This window comes from Bactrocera dorsalis, chromosome 2, assembly GCF_023373825.1.
Source record: "Bactrocera dorsalis isolate Fly_Bdor chromosome 2, ASM2337382v1, whole genome shotgun sequence".
Taxonomy (NCBI): Eukaryota; Metazoa; Arthropoda; class Insecta; order Diptera; family Tephritidae; genus Bactrocera; species Bactrocera dorsalis.
This window is the reverse complement of record NC_064304.1, coordinates 60,348,626-60,366,727: the sequence shown is the minus strand read 5'-3', so window position 1 is coordinate 60,366,727 and position 18,102 is coordinate 60,348,626. Positions and strand designations below refer to the sequence as shown.

Sequence of the window (18,102 nt, the reverse complement as noted above, 5' to 3'; positions counted from 1 at the left end):
ATGTTAACGACGCTGACTCCTGCCTACTGTACATAAGCACACCGCTAGCATATGCTCTATTCCCGGAACCCTAATTAGTTTTTGTACATGTATCTACTGCACAAGTTAGCATATAATTGCCGCTCCTTTGCAGATTTAAGTCAGTGCTAAAAATAAAGTCGTGACGACAGGTCATACTAAACGCATTTCTGTTCGTTTTAATCTTATACATTGGCACCTGTGAGGAACTGCGACCACCTGTTTTGAGAGTTGAGTGATAATGGCCTCGTTGAATTTACGTGCATCGGCACATGCTTCAATTGTGCGCCTCGTGAAAGAAATCCAGAATGCTGGTTTCAATACGGATAAAGTGGAGCGTGAAGTTTTACTCAGCCGAGTAAATCAACACTTTGATCGGTTTATACATCACCACTTTGATCTGGTCAGCAAGGCGGAGGAAGACGAAATTGCATCTCACGAAGAGTTGTTTGCGACAACTGAAACGTTGTACACCACGTTGTGTGTCACATTGCAATGCCGTTTAAACACCCAGACTGCCGTCTAGGTTGCATCATCGACAATAAATCACGTGGTGTGGCATGCGACTAGATGCGGTATCAATTCATATCGAAGTTGGAAGATTTGCTGCTACTTCTTGAACGACGTGCCAACAACATTACCGTTGCACCACAAACCGGTAGCACACAACCGTTGTTTAAGCGTGTCGCCCCTCGTACAGTTAAGGCGCACGTGGGCGCCTCAAATAGTACTCAATACACAAACGCACCCCCCACCAACGTTGGTTGCCCTCACTGCTCAGGTAATCATCGTCTAATAAGGTGCCCTGAGTTTCGAAACATGCAAGTCCCTGAACGCTGGGAACGTGTAAGGCGTTTAGCAGTATGTTTCAATTGTCTACGATTATGACACCCTGTTCGCCAGTGTACTTCTGGTGCATGTTCGTTTTGCCAGCAAGGGCATAACACGCTACTCTGCCGACGTACAGGTACAAGACCTATGGAAAATATACCTGATACGAATGTATCACCATCATCAGCAGCTTCGGTAACAACGCCAAGCTCTACATCAACAATTAACTCAGGTGCTGCGGCGAACTACACTTCTACCGGACCGCAAGTGTATTCCCGCCAGCAATAACAATTAGATGAGGAATCTTTAGTTGTGCAAGATAACCGGCTAAGGTCTTATGAATTCCGTGCATTATACGACCCCATAACAATTAGATGAGGAGTCTTTAGTTGTGCAAGATGACCGGCTAAGGTACTCCTTTCGGATTGCCATGGGAGGCCTTATGAATTCCGTGCATTATGCGACCCCATGACGAACTGTGCGCACTCTGTACCCATCTCGGTTGGGTTGTGTTTGGCCCTGCGATGGTCAACACTCTAAATCATTTGACGCATACTCTAACTGTCAGTAAATGTATAGGCGATCAGCAACTGGATAAACTACTGCAGAGGTTCTGGCAGGTTAAGAACAATGGTCCTGTCGACGAACTCTCGGTAGACTCTTGTGAACGGATTTTCATCGACACTGTACGTCGCACAGCGAGTGGACGCTATAGTGTACAAATCCCGTTTCTTCCGAATGCTCCAGTGTTAGGATATTCATATCAAGCAGCGAGACGTCAGTTTTTTCATCTTGAACGAAAATTAGCTGGAGACCCTGAGCTGCGCACACAATTACATCACGTTTATGCAAGAGGACATACATAGCACTCGGTCACGTGAATCCCGTGAAGGACGATTGCTTCGATCCGACGCAATGCTATTACATACCCCATCATGCGGTAACAGGTAAATTTCGTGTGGTATTCAACGCGTCCTGCGAAACCACAAGCGGAGTGTCATTGAACGACACTCAGTTTTCGGGACCACACCTCCAAGACAATTTGATTGATATTCTTCAACGGTTTCGACATTATGGAATAGTAATAACAGCCGATGTCAAGAAGATGTTTCGACAGGTTGAGATCAATCCCTTGCATCGTAACTGGCAACGCATCTTGTGGCGGGAATCTCCAGTCGAACCACTACGTAGCTTGGAGTTGGCTACAGTAACGTAAGGAATGACAAGCACTCTATACAATGCAATTCGCTCCTTATGTGCTGTAGATAACTACAACATTGTGGAGGACGAAAACCGGGCTCCACTCAATAAAAGTAAAGTTTTAACGGTAGGGATTGAACATACTGATTGACAGGTGTACCCAGACTATTTTCTCACTGAGGTATGGCCTCTGAGAATAGTATGGGGCGTACACCCGAGAATCCTTTCCGGAGGAATTCTAAAATTTTGAGAACGCCTCCTAACGGCGGAAATGAGGAATCCACTGCTGCTGGATCAACAATTAGTGATGAAGCTGCTGACCGAGCAAGCAGAAGTGAAGAGAATTCACTAAATAATGATACTTCCGACCATTTTTACAAGCTGGGTTGTAGAATTAAATAGTCGGAAAATATGATGGCTGGTCAAAGGCACATAAATCAAGCTATGCGCGATTTACTGAGTGGCATAATGAGCTTATATAAAAAAGCCGAGAAACCGGAGAAAAACATTATGGTTGAGAAAGCAACCCAGCTATCTCACACTTTTAAAGAAATGAATACCCCAAAGTGGCTGCGTGAAGTATCGGGAGACCTACTCCCAACGAAAAAACCGAAAAAAGCTACCTACACCAGTGAGCCCACAAAAGTAATACAGCAAAATATTACGGGTCAACATGGCGAAAGTGAAAAATGGGTGAACGTTGTGAAAAAGAAGAAACCGATTTAGAAGAAAATTAGAATGAAACCGGACGCCATCATTATAACCAAAAAATAAATAAGAGGGTGCGTCTTATGCTGATATTCTACGTAAGATAAAATGCAACAGCGGTCTTGAAGAGTTGGGATCAAACGTGACCTATATACGGAAGACGATGAAAGGTTACCTACTCATCGAGTTGAAAAATCAGGCAGACAAGAGGGCCGAATCATTTAAAACCGTCTTAGAAGGAGCGGTGGGTGAAATGGCTTTGATACAGCCAAAACGTTACAATAGTGTGTAAGGACTTGGACGAAATTACAACACCAGAAGAAATCTGCGAGGCACTAAAAAAAGAGTGTGGGTTCCAAAACATGGAGAAATCAAGCGTCAAAAATATGAGGAAAACCTGAAGTGGCACACAAATAGCTATTATTTATCTGCGCGCTCAAGACGCTAAAGTTGCACTAAAATTGGGTAAAGTGAAGATAGGGTGGTTTATTTGTCGTCTTAGAGAATACTCACCCATTACCCGATGTTTTAGGTGCTTTCAAGTGGGTCATATAGCACACAAATGTGTCAGTCAGACTGATCGGTCAGCCCTCTGTACACGCTCCGGAGCTGCAGGGCACGTAGAAAAAGTGTGCAAAAATGCCCCGAGCTGTATGCTTTGCAAAGGAGAGCGCTCTGTCTTAAGTACGACATGTCCTATGTACGTAGAAATGATGAAAGCAATGAAAAAATGAGGTTGTTACAGCTAAACCTTAATCACTGCAGCACAAGATCTGCTAAATAAAAACAGTTCAAGAAGAGAACATAGATGTCGTCTTTCTAAGCGAGCCATATAGACTAGGGTGGGTCGATTCCGGAATTTTTTCGATTCGGTATTTTTAATAGTGCGGAAAAGTTGCCTTAGTACTTCCTGATTCCAATGCAACTTTTTGTTTTGAAATCGGATTGCATCTTCAATCCGAACCTCGGCCTTGAAATTTCGGAAATTCGCCTAAAATCGTGAAATTGTCTACCTAGCGCCTGAAATACGCATCTCATGGCAAAATGTATAAAACAAAAGTTATTTGTCACGTCATTTGCTACCGAAATGGTATATGTGATCATGGCCGTAGGACGAACCGTTCCCGAGATACGAGCGAAAAGGCGGCGCGCCACAGCGCAAGGTCAAAATCGGCTTGCGGCCACACTTCTTGACGTTGATTTCGCCGGTGTTTCCATACCTCTGCAGTGTCTCCCGACAACCCTTTTATGAGTTCTTCGTTAGAAACTGAACAAAGAACTGGTGGAACAGTCAAGGTAATAGTCTTCCAGTTAATCATATCGTTATAAGTATTAGCTTTGAAATTCAGCTTTGGCACTTTATTACATCTAACTCTTCCATTTATGGTGTCAGACTCTGCTTCTCTGGCTGCCAGAAGACGGTCAGGGGCCAACTTTCTGACTTCTATCCGTTCGTCAGTCATCATACTAAGGAGAATGTTTTCTGGAAGAGCAAAGAAAGCATTCTGTTGAATGGATGAATCGACAACCTTGCGCAGTTTAGCGGGTAAGTATCTCGACCTTTGAATTGCAGCATAGAGATGGCGCGAGCCAGCTTTGAAATTCAGCTTTGGCACTTTATTACATCTAACTCTTCCATTTATGGTGTCAGACTCTGCGACGGTCAGGGGCCAACTTTCTGACTTCTATCCGTTCGTCAGTCATCATACTAAGGAGAATGTTTTCTGGAAGAGCAAAGAAAGCATTCTGTTGAATGGATGAATCGACAACCTTGCGCAGTTTAGCGGGTAAGTATCTCGACCTTTGAATTGCAGCATAGAGATGGCGCGAGCCATCTTTGATTGAACTGTTGAATCTTATTGAGAACCACAAAAGTGAGTAAACTGTAAGTATGTACTTGACCAAAATCTTTATTTCCTTTGTTGGTTTGTCAGTAGAAATGTATAATCTCAGAATTCTATTTGCACAGGTGAGCCAGCGAGATTTGCACATGTTACCTGGATGCATCGACGCTAAATCTGAGGAACATTGACCGGAAATAACAGCTTCTGATATTTTATAGAGATAAGCTTGGTCTGTGCTAAGTTGGGTCGGATTAATAACCTCAGAAGGTAATTGGCAGGATGGAAAACTTTCAAATTTGACAACAGGCAACTTCTTACAATAAGAGAGCAGTTTACCTATGTCGCCAGAGAATGTATTTGGACTCTTTGAGACACCATCTATGTGTTCGAAAAGAGCACGGAATGGAAGTTCGTTGAAATGTAGAAGACAAACAACCCACTGTAATGGCCTACCTATTCTTTCTTCTAGTTTCCGAATGATTCCACCTTTCCAACCTGTGTTCGTGTTGGTGCCATCAGCACCGACAACTTCTAGATGTTCCACATCAACTGAATTGTCTTGTAAATGTTGCCATATAGCTTGCGTCTCATCCTCAGCTGACCCGGAAGGAGAAGTGACGTGGCCAAAGTAATGACAACCAGGTTCCGCTATAAGAGAAATATGTTCCTCTTTGACAGTGTCGCGGTAGTACTTTTCATCTTCGCTGACTTGTGTAAGTGTATTGTCTTTGCGGCCGTCAAAATACAGCCCATACACGGAGTCAATACTTTCGGTGTTCTGGAGCTTAACACCAACAGTTTTCTTTGCCCGACTAATCTTGCATTTGTCAGTGACAAAGCTAGCCTGATCCTCTGTTATCAAACTTGCTTTTTTGGCGACCAGAAAAGCCGATGAAACAATCAAGGCCGCTGCTCTATCACTTACTCCAAATCTTTGGGCAGCTAAAGCAGTGTGTTGTAATACTAGTGTGTTTTGTTTGGTTTTAGAGGATGGAAGAGCGCCTATATTGTTGTCGTCTGTATGAGAGTCTGGCTGATCTGAATGGTCACGTGTTCTAGATGATACTTTTCTGGTAAGTGTTGATGTTGAATGACGTTTTGAAAGCTTTTCTTTACGTTCATTTTTCTTTGTAATCTTTTTTATTTCAGGTAGATCAACACTTCCAATGCGACCAATTCTTGTGGTTCTCTGGTCCAAGAGAAATGGTTGTTCATTGATAGGAACTTTCCTTTCCTTTGGACAAGTGCAAGAAGAAAAATAAATGCATTTACAAGCAGCGATGTCAAATAAATTTCCGGCAGAAGAGACAAAGTCGTCTCTTTTAGAGCTCAAACCTATTGGGTTCCTTAAAAACATTTTTTTAAGAGTCAGAAATTTCTTATGGTATGTGGTGAGCATTTGTACAACTCTGGTGTGTGAAACTATCCGAATAGATGACTTTTTGAAAGTATTTTCAACCTTTTTTGCAACTATTTCTGTAACTTCTTTACTCCTAGGTTCATAGTTGTCGCCTCGGAGTCGCCCTATACCAAATCTTTCAAACTGATAACACAAAAGAACATCCTGGTAAGTAGGTAACTGGGACTCAGAGAGATTGTACGGATATATGCCAAACACAGGACATTTCTGTCTAAATTTAAATTTAGATACAGACATTTTGAGTTCTGTGTTTTGTTGAGAGAATATAAGTGATAGCAACTGGCGAAATCAACGACAAGAGTGAAGGAACTCGATGAAAAAATATTTATGTGGAGACCAGTCGGAACGTGTCGTATGGCGCAGGGAAATGAATGTAAGTGATAGAACTCGGCGAAATCACCGACAAGAGTGAAGGAACTCGATGAAAAAATATTTGTGTGGAGACCTATCCGAACGTGTCCTTTGGCGTAGGTGAATGAATGTGAGTGATAGCACTCGGCGAAATCAACGTCAAGAAGTGTGGCCGCAAGCCGATTTTCACCTTGCGCTGTGGCGCGCCGCCTTTTCGCTCGTATCTCGGGAACGGTTCGTCCTACGGCCATGATCACATAAACCATTTCGATAGCAAATGACGTGACAAATAACTTTTGTTTTATACATTTTGCCATGAGATGCGTATTTCAGGTGCTAGGTAGACAATTTCACGATTTTAGGCGAATTTCCGAAATTTCAAGGCCGAGGTTCGGATTGAAGATGCAATCCGATCTCAAAACAAAAAGTTGCATTGGAATCAGGTAGTACTAAGGCAACTTTTCCGCACTATTAGAAATACCGAATCGAAAAAAGTCCGGAATCGACCCACCCTAACCCCCACTTACAATATTATTTATAATAGACATAACAATTATATATCACAAAAGAGGTATAGCGGTGGCAAACTAGACTGTCAAAGCAGACAACAAACACAAATTATAACCAACAGGGAAATTTCAACCCACAAATAAACTTTAATCAACAAAGAGACGGGAATCAAACGCGGAATTACAACCTATCAGGGGTCGAATCGTTACATCCGTGAACGTATCACTCGTCAAGTAAAGTCTGTATTTCGTATTATGACATACGTGATCGTAACGCTTCTATCGTAATCTGGCATGATGACACACGTGAACGAGTATATAAACGTATCCGTTCGTTCGAATTGTCGCACATAGGAGCATTTACCCTCAAAAACCGGACAAAATTATTTTAAGTGATTTTATGAATGAAAATGCATGTTTGAATATAATAATGCAATTTATTAAAATAAAACAAATAAGGAAGGGATAATTTCGGGTGCAACCGAACATTTTATATTGAATATATGTATATTAAAATAAAATGATAAAGTAAAATTATAATAAAAAAATAAGAATTCCCCCGTGTGTTGTTACAAAGCCTCTTCTGATTCATCAGAATGTTCAGGCAATCCTGCTTCAGTGTCGACGTGGACCTATAGTTCCTGTGACTCGAAGAGCTTTATAGTTTCACTCAAGAAGGATGGCTTTTGCTTTGTTGACGGTTTCGCTGGCAACTTAAAAATGGATCAGATGTGTGAAGAAGACTGTTTAAAACATCTTGGTTGCACTGAACCCATGAAAATTTTCTTGCAAAGTCTTGTCGATATAGACGATAATGCTTGTTTCCAGCCTCCGCTGCCTCTTCTCATAGCTGACCGATAGGTAAGATAGCGTATTTTATGATTGTTGGGCCATGTGCAAGCATTTTATGAAAAGTGGGCGTCATTGGATGCCAGGATGCTCCACGTACATTTTTGCTGTATCTTTGCAAAATATTTGAAATTTCATTACATCAATTTATGGTCAGATGATATTGCTTCTAGAATGACCTTAAGTTTGATTATGAAATTTTTTTATTCCTGTAATTTCAGCAGCTAAATCTGGATCGATGAAGAATCTTCGAGATGTGTTACCCGAATTAGGATTTCCGAAACCAGCCCTATTAATAGTTCAGCCCTTTCCCTGTATGTTTTTTGGATTCTCTCCTTATTTTCTTTCACAAGTTTTTTCTCTTCTGTGGTTCGGACTTGCCATTTCTTCAAAGGAAGTTTATAAGCAAGGTGTAATATGGTTTCAAATAAACGGATCCTAGCGTGGAGAATTGACAAATCAAATTTTAATGACTTGGGATTTTCCTCATTAGTACTTTCAAAGTTATTGAAACTTTTTGACGTTTTTCAACATATGTACCATCTCATGGTAGAAGTGGAAGCAATGTATGTCGCACGAAAATATCTCGTATTGGATTGGGTATTTTGGTCACCAGCAATCGTTTTGCCTGATTCTCTACTTTAATATCTCTTCTTTTGTGACATTGATAGTTTCATGCAGTTCATGCAGGCGTCCAGTTGTGTACTAAAATGGAAGCGTTAAGCCATTCTTCGTATTTTTTGACAAATCTTTCTTCAGTATAACTGGACAATACCCATTTCTTTTTTAAATCCCATATGAAATACTTTAAATCATTACTTAAAGTTAGAAATTCGTCTTCTGGACACTTCTTTCTTTTTTGAGCTTTTTTCCACATATGACGTTTTATCTTCCCATTTTCTCGCAGCGCTTTCTCTACAAAGCATATATAATGTTTTTTCGAGACATCTCTATAACTTTTGATTTTGAACCTGAAAAAACGAAATAATAGAACAAATTCCTAACGTAGTTCTTGCACATTTTCAATTCCAGTAATTTTGGGTACCACTCGAAAAATGTATACCCTCTTCCCACCCGTCTAGATTAATTTAGCAGGACTTCAGTTTTCAACCAAAAAAAAAATTAATAAACCAGTACTCATTTTTTTACAACTGATCTACTTTTTTCAACGCGTTTTTTTTTACAGGGGGGGAAAGATGGGAAAAATGTTTAAGCTGATATGTTAAGTAGAAACCCTGTAGTTTACTAAGAAAAAAAAAATTATAGCTCGACCTCGCCCAAAACTATAACAAAAACACTAATTTCTAAAAAATAAAAAAAAAATTTAGTTTTTTTAATGATTCCTTGTTTTCTCGAAAAAAAAAAACACAATAATACATTAACTAAATTAATTTTTATACTATTAATATTAAATACATACCATGTTGTCCTGAATTTATAAAAAATATTTCCATGAATTCCGTTCACGCATTAAAAAAACCCCTTGAAATCTCGAGAACAATGGAGAGTTTCGCGAATAAGCATGTGCGTTCTGAACGAAGTCTAGGTTTCGACTACTTGTGTGGCCATAAATCGGCCTGAAGGTCATTCATTTAATCGGTTCATTGTAGACCGGTTATTTAGGTACCAACAAAAATCAATTTTGAGTACCATCGCTGAAGTTTGTAATTTTCAATTTTGTCCGGTTTTTGAGGGTAAATGCTCCTATGTGTGTCGTTCGAACGCAAACTATCAATCGTAATATACAAATTTATGGAAATGTGAGCAAAATTTTTTTAAATTTTAAGTTTTTTATAATTTTTAGGAATAAAAAACATAAACAAGAAACCAATGAATGGAATATCTCATTAAAAATTAAAAAAAAAAATTATTGATGTGATCAAATTTTTGTATTTTAGTTGCCAATTAAAATAAAATTATTTACACTGATAAGGATATATACATTTTTGAATTAAAATTATTTATTTGGTCGATTGCGGTGAAGCGGTTGGCTACGCCGTTGTCCATTTCTTGTGTGTGATAAGAATACCAATTTTTGAGGGTCGTAACTAATTGTAAATTGTTTACAGATGTTATGTAATGCCTCACAAATGTTAGCAAATCTTCCACTTTTGTGGGGTAATTAATACCTTCCTCTCTTGTCATATCTTCAAATACTCCTCCGTCTTTTTAAGATTTCAATGCTTTGTTCAACGATACATCTACAAAGAAAATTTTATTTATGAGGATTCATAATTTTTTTATACCTACGCTATTGCTACGATCTCTTAGCTACCTCCGCACTATTTTTTTATGCCCATTACTTTCACTAGAGCTCACATAAAAAAACAAACATGAATTCATTTTGATATTTAATTAGCTTTTGTTAGTTTATTGAAAATTTCGCAACAGTTTTGACAGTTCCACATCTATTGTGACCTAAAAATACGATCCTGAAGGTCATTCATTTAATCGGTTCATTGTAGACCGGTTATTTAGGTACCAACAAAAATCAATTTTGAGTACCATCGCTGAAGTTTGTAATTCTCAATTTTGTCCGGTTTTTGAGGGTAAATGCTCCTATGTGTGTCGTTCGAACGCAAACTATCAATCGTAATATACAAATTTATGGAAATGTGAGCAAAATTTTTTTAAATTTAATTTTAAGTTTTTTATAATTTTTAGGAATAAAAAACATAAACAAGAAACCAATGAATGGAATATCTCATTAAAAATTAAAAAAAAAAATTATTGATGTGATCAAATTTTTGTATTTTAGTTGCCAATTAAAACAAAATTATTTACATTGAAAAGGATATATACATTTTTGAATTAAAATTATTTATTTGGTCGATTGCGGTGAAGCGGTTGGCTACGCCGTTGTCCATTCCTTGTGTGTGATAAGAATACCAATTTTTGAGGGTCGTAACTAATTGTAAATTGTATACAGATGTTATGTAATGCCTCACAAATGTTAGCAAATCTTCCACTTTTGTGGGGTAATTAATACCTTCTTCTCTTGTCATATCTTCAAATACTCCTCCGTCTTTTTAAGATTTCAATGCTTTGTTCAACGATACATCTACAAAGAAAATTTTATTTATGAGGATTCATAATTTTTTTTATACCTACGCTATTGCTATGATCTCTTAGCTACCTCCGCACTATTTTTTTATGCCCATTACTTTCACTAGAGCTCACATAAAAAAACAAACATGAATTCATTTTGATATTTAATTAGCTTTTGTTAGTTTATTGAAAATTTCGCAACAGTTTTGACAGTTCCACATCTATTGTGACCTAAAAATACGATCCTGAAGGTCATTCATTTAATTGGTTCATTGTAGACCGGTTATTTAGGTACCAACAAAAATCAATTTTGAGTACCATCGCTGAAGTTTGTAATTCTCAATTTTGTCCGGTTTTTGAGGGTAAATGCTCCTATGTGTGTCGTTCGAACGCAAACTATCAATCGTAATATACAAATTTATGGAAATGTGAGCAAAATTTTTTTAAATTTAATTTTAAGTTTGTTATAATTTTTAGGAATAAAAAACATAAACAAGAAACCAATGAATGGAATATCTCATTAAAAATTAAAAAAAAAAATTATTGATGTGATCAAATTTTTGTATTTTAGTTGCCAATTAAAACAAAATTATTTACATTGATAAGGATATATACATTTTTGAATTAAAATTATTTATTTGGTCGATTGCGGTGAAGCGGTTGGCTACGCCGTTGTCCATTTCTTGTGTGTGATAAGAATAGCAATTTTTGAGGGTCGTAACTAATTGTAAATTGTATACAGATGTTATGTAATGCCTCACAAATGTTAGCAAATCTTCCACTTTTGTGGAGTAATTAATACCTTCCTCTCTTGTCATATCTTCAAATACTCCTCCGTCTTTTTAAGATTTCAATGCTTTGTTCAACGATACATCTACAAAGAAAATTTTATTTATGAGGATTCATAATTTTTTTTATACCTACGCTATTGCTACGATCTCTTAGCTACCTCCGCACTATTTTTTTATGCCCATTACTTTCACTAGAGCTCACATAAAAAAACAAACATGAATTCATTTTGATATTTAATTAGCTTTTGTTAGTTTATTGAAAATTTCGCAACAGTTTTGACAGTTCCACATCTATTGTGACCTAAAAATACGATCCAAAGCAATGTGGAATTTAAAAACTATTGTGAATTGAAAATATATTACGATCCGTTTACTATCGTATGTCATAATGCCAATCACCGCATACGATAGACGTATCACCTAATTTTCTTTCGTATGTTTGCCGATCCGTGCACGGATGTAACGATTCGACCCCAGGAAATTATAATCGGTCCGCAATATCAAATCGCAATAAACCAGAGCCTATGGATATTGGCAATGCAAATACAAATTTTCAGTGGGTTCCACAAAACAATTACCCTATATAATAATAGATACACACATAAGAAAGTTATATTTAATCATTGACACTGGAGCAGAGTTCAGTTTGATCAACGAAAATGTTTGTAACCCGAAAGGGAAGAGGGAAGTAGATGTGCAAGTCACAGCAATGGGAAGAAAAACGTTACTAAGGAAACTTTGCAGATTCCCAATATTTAAAGAATTTAATGAAAAAGAAATCATATGCGAATTCCTGGAATGTAATTTTAACAAGAACTTTGGCGGACTCATTGGTAACAATATCTTAACGAAGATAAACGCGACAATAGACTACCCAAACAGAATTATAAAAACAAATAAAACAATACTGACTTTTTATCTAACAAAAGAAGAAGAAATATATAACGAAATGAGCTATAAAGACAATGAGGTGGAAATCTTCTGTAATGACATAAAAGATAAATGCGTCACAGAATTCGTTGACACCAATCACCTTAACGGTATAGACAAAAATAAACTTGTAAATATACTAAAAAGATATAAAAGCGTAATTTACAACGACGATGATATTTTAACATTTCCAAGTTCAACAAAACATAGAATAATAACCAAAAATGATATTCCGGTTTACTCTAAAATCTACCGATACCCAGAAATACACAAACCGAAAATAGAAAAACAAATGTTAACCCAAGGTATAATTAGAGCATTCTCTAGTCCTTACAACAGCCCTATTTGGCTGGTACCAAAGAAGCTGGACGCAACCAATGAACAAAAACCAATGAACAAAAATGGAAGTTGAACAGCATAACTACGGAAGACAGATTTCCAATTCCAAATATAGACGATATATTGATATTTGACAAATTGGGAAGATGCCAATATTTTTCAACTCTCGACTTAGCCAAAGGTTTTCATCAAAATGAAATGGACGAACGCGACATACATACAGCGTTCTCCACTGCAAATGCACATTATGAATTTCTAAGAATGCCCTTCGGATTGCGAAATGCACCGGCAACGTTCCAAAGGCTAATGAACGATATACTATATTAAAACAATATATCGACAAAATCTGCATTGTGTACAAGGACGATATTCTAGTATTTTCTACAAGCGTAGCAGAACACCTAAGAAAAAAAATGTAAAGATCCAATTAAATAAATGCGATTTTCTAAGACAAGAAACAAAATTCCTAGGTCACTTCAAAAACCTTCAAAAAGTGGAAGCAATAGAAAAGATTCTACTTCCAAGAAGCGTTAAGGAAATAAAAGCATTTTTAGGTATTACGGGATACTATAGAGACTACTAGATTTATTAAAGATTACTCTAAAATAGCATACCATTTAATAAAATATTTAAAAAAGGGCTCAAAAATAAACATTAATGGCCAAGATTACAAAGATTCTTTCTTTAAATTAAAAATGTTGATAAAAAATTACCCAATTTTAATCCACCCAGATTTCACAAAAACTTTTACCCTTGTGACAGATGCGAGTAATTTTGCTCTAGGAGCAGCCCTTATGCAAGATAACAAAACAATTTCATTTGCCAGTCGTACTTTGAATGGACATGAGAAAAATTATAGCACTATAGAGAAAGAGTTGTTAGCCCATACCTTTTTGGTCGCAGATTCACCATTAAAACAGACCATCGTTCATTGGTTTGGTTCAATAATATAAAGGAACGTAATTCAAAATTACAAAGGTGGAAAATTAAACTCAATGAATTTGATTTCGACATTTTATACATTAAGGGGGGTGGGGGGTAAGGTTTGACAACTTTTTTTTTTCATTTTTTTTTTCTGAACCATCAACATCTCAAGAATATTGTGTTACAGTTTTAGGTCATTCGGAGAAAAACTAACGAAGTTACAGCAGGTTGAATAACGGTACCTCTTACTTAAGTTTGCGCGCCTTCCAGCTACCTGCGCTGAGTGTACAAAACTTTGAATGGATTTTCCCAAATATGTCATTTTTAAAGGCGGTGACTAGCCTTCAGAAAAAACTAATGCATCGATGGTTTTGAAATTTTGTACAAATATTGTACATATGTATATATAGCTATCGAATGAGTCGAGTTTTCCCAAAAATTTTAATTACTAACAATTTTACAATAACAAATAGGTCGAATTTTTCGTCTAAAATCGTCATTTTGGCTTGAAAATGGTACCAAAAATTGAAAAATTAAAAAAAAAAACTCGACGTCAATTGAAAGATAAACTAATAAATTAAAAAAAGCATTTTGATTTTTTGGTTTCAGATGATCCAGTGATGCTGTAGGCTGGTCACCGCACAAAAACTTCTTTTCGAGGTGCCTGCAGAGATCGACGACAAATTCGCTATTCCTCGCTACTTTTCAATAAAACTACTTTAAAGTATCCTTCAAATGTTGTACTTTCATATAATAATAAGTCAAATAAACCTGCAGCAATTATTTTTTCTAAAATGAAAAAAGGTCTTTTTTCGAAGAAATATAAATATTTGCAGAAATAAAAAAAACACACTACTACCCAAAAAGAAATACAGAAATACATCAATAATTGTGAAATATGCAATAAGGCGAAGTTCGACAGAAACGGAGGTAAGTACAATTCATTTCGTTAACTTATGGTAATAGATTAAGGTGAGTATATTTAACATTATTGAGGTAAGTACAATGAAAGGAAAACTTTATAATGCAAATATAAAATGTATTCCAGAAAAGCAATTAATTTTAATTTCATGTTTTATTTTTATTTTAGGTTGAACATATATAAGCTTGACGCAACACCGGCCACCTGGACAGGATCAGGATCCTTCAACATCCATGGGCAGTAATGCGAGTTTATGAATTGGGCGCTTAATGGTGCCCACCTTGATTGCCACGTCTGCCACTCGTGCCTTGCCGTCTTGGCCTTCGACGGCTGCGACGACGCGCCCTAGTACCCACTGCTGCGGCGGCACGTTGTCCTCGTGGAGGAGAACGAGGTCATTGAACTACATATTGCGTCTGGGGTGCAGCCACTTGTTGCGCTCCTGAAGGCCCGTCAGGTATACTTTGGACCAATGTCGTCAGAACTGTTGCTTGAGACAGCAAACAAGTTGCCATCTTTTGCAACAACGAACAGGGTCCACTGGCACCTTCTCTGGGGGTAATGCCTGCAGGGAGCATCCTATTAATAGATGCGCTGGTGTTAACGCCTCGCCGTCGTTGGGATCTTGGCTCAGAGGTACTAGGGGGCGAGAGTTGAGGATGGCCTCCACTTCAGCCAATAGCGTTGAGAGCTCTTCCGTCGTTAGTAGAGCGCTGCAGAGTGCGCGAACGTTCAGATGCTTGGCGGACTTCACCGCCGCCTCCCATAATCCGCCGAAGTGCGGCGCCCTGGGTGGTATAAAGCCGAAGCTGGATCCTTCTTCGTCTGCAAATCCCACTAGCTCTGGAGCTTGCGCTAGAAAGGTCTCCTTCAGCTCGCGCAGCTTGCGGTCGGCGGTGACAAAGTTGGTTGCGTTGTCGCTGAATATTTTCTGTGGCATCCCTCGGCGACCAATGAACCTTTTGAGGGCGAAAATAAAGGAATTACTAGAGAGGTCCGAGACTAGTTCTAAATGTACTGCTTTTGAAGTGAAGCAAACGAAAACTGTTATATAAGTTCTTACGGGTGGTCGACCACGTATGTTTAACGTTGTATAAATGGGACCACGAAAATCTACGAAACATATCAGAAAGGGTCGTAACGCTCGAAGTCTTTCAACTGGCAAATTTCCCATTATTTGGGTTTGCAACTTCGTCTTGTAATGAAAGCAGTGTGTACAATTTCTTACGCTTCTACTGTAAGCTCCTCTGGCATTAATTAGCCATATGCGTTCTCGAAGAAACGCAACCAACGCTTTTGCCCCAGCGAGGTGATTTCAAAAGTGCAGGAACCGTAAATAAGTGATAACGAAATGTGAATTTTTATTCGGTAATAATGGGAATTTGGCATCGTATGGGAGAGGAGCATTTAATAGGCGACCTCCTACTCGGATTAATTTAAAGGAAAGCGACATATCCGAGTACTCATGCAAGAAAGGGTTGAGTTTTTGCAAGTTTGCGGGTAGCGTGGTGCCTTTAGTCAGTTTTTGGATTTCACTCGCAAACTCAGAATGTTGAATCACCTGGACAATTTTCAAAAAACTCAAGTTTAATTCGTCTGCCGTCAGACCTCTTCCCACAGTAGGCATTTCTGGTCGTCTGATCCATCGTAATAAATATGCGACCACAGGAAGTACATACACTTCTGATGAGAAGAGAATTTTTCAATCAGCTCCATTATAGTGTTGTCTTTCACATTTGTAGAAAATGTGACAGCGTTTTTCTTCTTCTATAAGGCTTCGATTTCTGGGGAGAGCTGAAAGTGAGCGTTAATTGGCCATAAAGCGGGATCTTCTAGGAGGAACTGTGGACCGCCAAACCATATAGAATTATTCAATTCGTCCACGTTACAACCCCGACACACTTGATCCGCAGGATTTTGTTTTGTTGGCACATGTCGCCACTGTACATTGTCAGTCAATTCTTGGATTTCGGACACTCTATTTGCGACGACGGTTTGTAATTAAGATGGATGCGTTTTTACCCAGTGCAATAAAATTTCAGAGTGTGTCCAAAATGTAATTTTCTCGAATTGTTGACTCAAAATTGGTGCAACTCGTGATCATAATTTGGCAAGAAGATGTGCTGCCGAGAGCTCGAGATGCGGTAGAGACTTGGTCTTCAGCGGAGCCACTCTAGACTTTGCAGTAAGCAGCATACATACCACTAGCAGAGTGCCTTCGTATGTATATGCAGCATCCGAACGCCCTTAGTGAGGCGTCGGGGAGGCCATGTATTTGGCAGATGGCACTCGACTCAACGTTTATGTAACGAGGAATGCTTATCGATGAGGCTGGAGGTTGGCTTTAAAGTTCTGCCAGCTAGTGTCAAGGCGCAGTGGAATCGACTCATCCCAATCTAGTTTTTGGATCCACAGCTCTTGTAAGAAGATTTTTGCTTTGGTAACTAGTGGGGATAGTACTCCAAGAGGATCAAAAAGGCGAGCAGAAACTGACAATATGTTTCGTTTAGTGGCTCGCAGATCATTAAAATTGTCATCTAAAACAAATTGACACAAATCCTCTTTTGGCAACCAATGGATTCCAAACGGTTTAGTGGAACTTTTGTCATTGAAGCTTAATGACTTTTCAGTGCAATCACTGTCGAAAAATTTAGGGTGGTTCGAAAACCATTTCCTTAAGGTGAATTCAGCCGAGTTTAATATTTAACTTTAATTCGAGCTTTCAACCTATACGTCCATGTTTTCATGCGCTCCGTAGAAACTTTCGAAAAAAACAAAAATAAAACAAAATAAACAAATATTAAAAAAAGTGAATTAAGTACAAACGTTAGGCAATAACGCCGAAAGTGCAAATCAAAACATAAAAAACCACAAACTGTTAATAAACAAAAAGCATAACAAAATAACAAAAAAATAAGTGTGAAATAAACAAAAAAAAAGAAATGTGGTGTCGTGGGACACCAGGTAGAAACGAACATCCTTCGGCTAATGTAGAATCGATACAATTTGCAAAAAAATTTTGCTGATTAGTTTTTATTTAAGTACAGATAAGTATTAAGAAAATTTAGTATTTTCAGAAATAATGAATAACGTAAAATAAAAAAAAAAAATTGTAATTCAAATTATTAACTACAATAACAAAATAAAAGTCAAGTTTGGTAAAACCAAATGTGCATGCCTATAACTTGCTCAAGTAACTAAAAGAATTTCACATTTCCGAGTTCTCTACAATCGACTTGGAAGTTTTGGGTATAGGTGGTGTTTATACGCATTTCTTTGATTTAGCCGTGTGTTATTAAACATATAATGTCTCCATATAGTCTAGGTCTTCGAAACATCTACTTTGACCCCAGCTTATTCCTCCCGTTCCGTCCAATACGATGTTAATATGTTAGATTCAGAAATTTCAAGTAGAAAA

General features: G+C 37.9%; 1 protein-coding gene across 1 annotated transcript in view; it reads left to right on the top strand.

The window, feature by feature from the left end:
• LOC105233177 (zinc finger BED domain-containing protein 4) overlaps positions 1–14,508 on the top strand; it is a 454,786-nt gene extending 440,278 nt beyond the window's left edge. Inside the window, exon 5 of the mRNA XM_049449889.1 lies at positions 14,372–14,508. Within this exon, the coding sequence (XP_049305846.1) occupies positions 14,372–14,391 (20 nt within the window). The 3' untranslated portion in view covers positions 14,392–14,508. The remainder of the gene's footprint in view (positions 1–14,371) is intronic.
• The last annotated feature ends 3,594 nt before the right edge of the window (positions 14,509–18,102 follow it).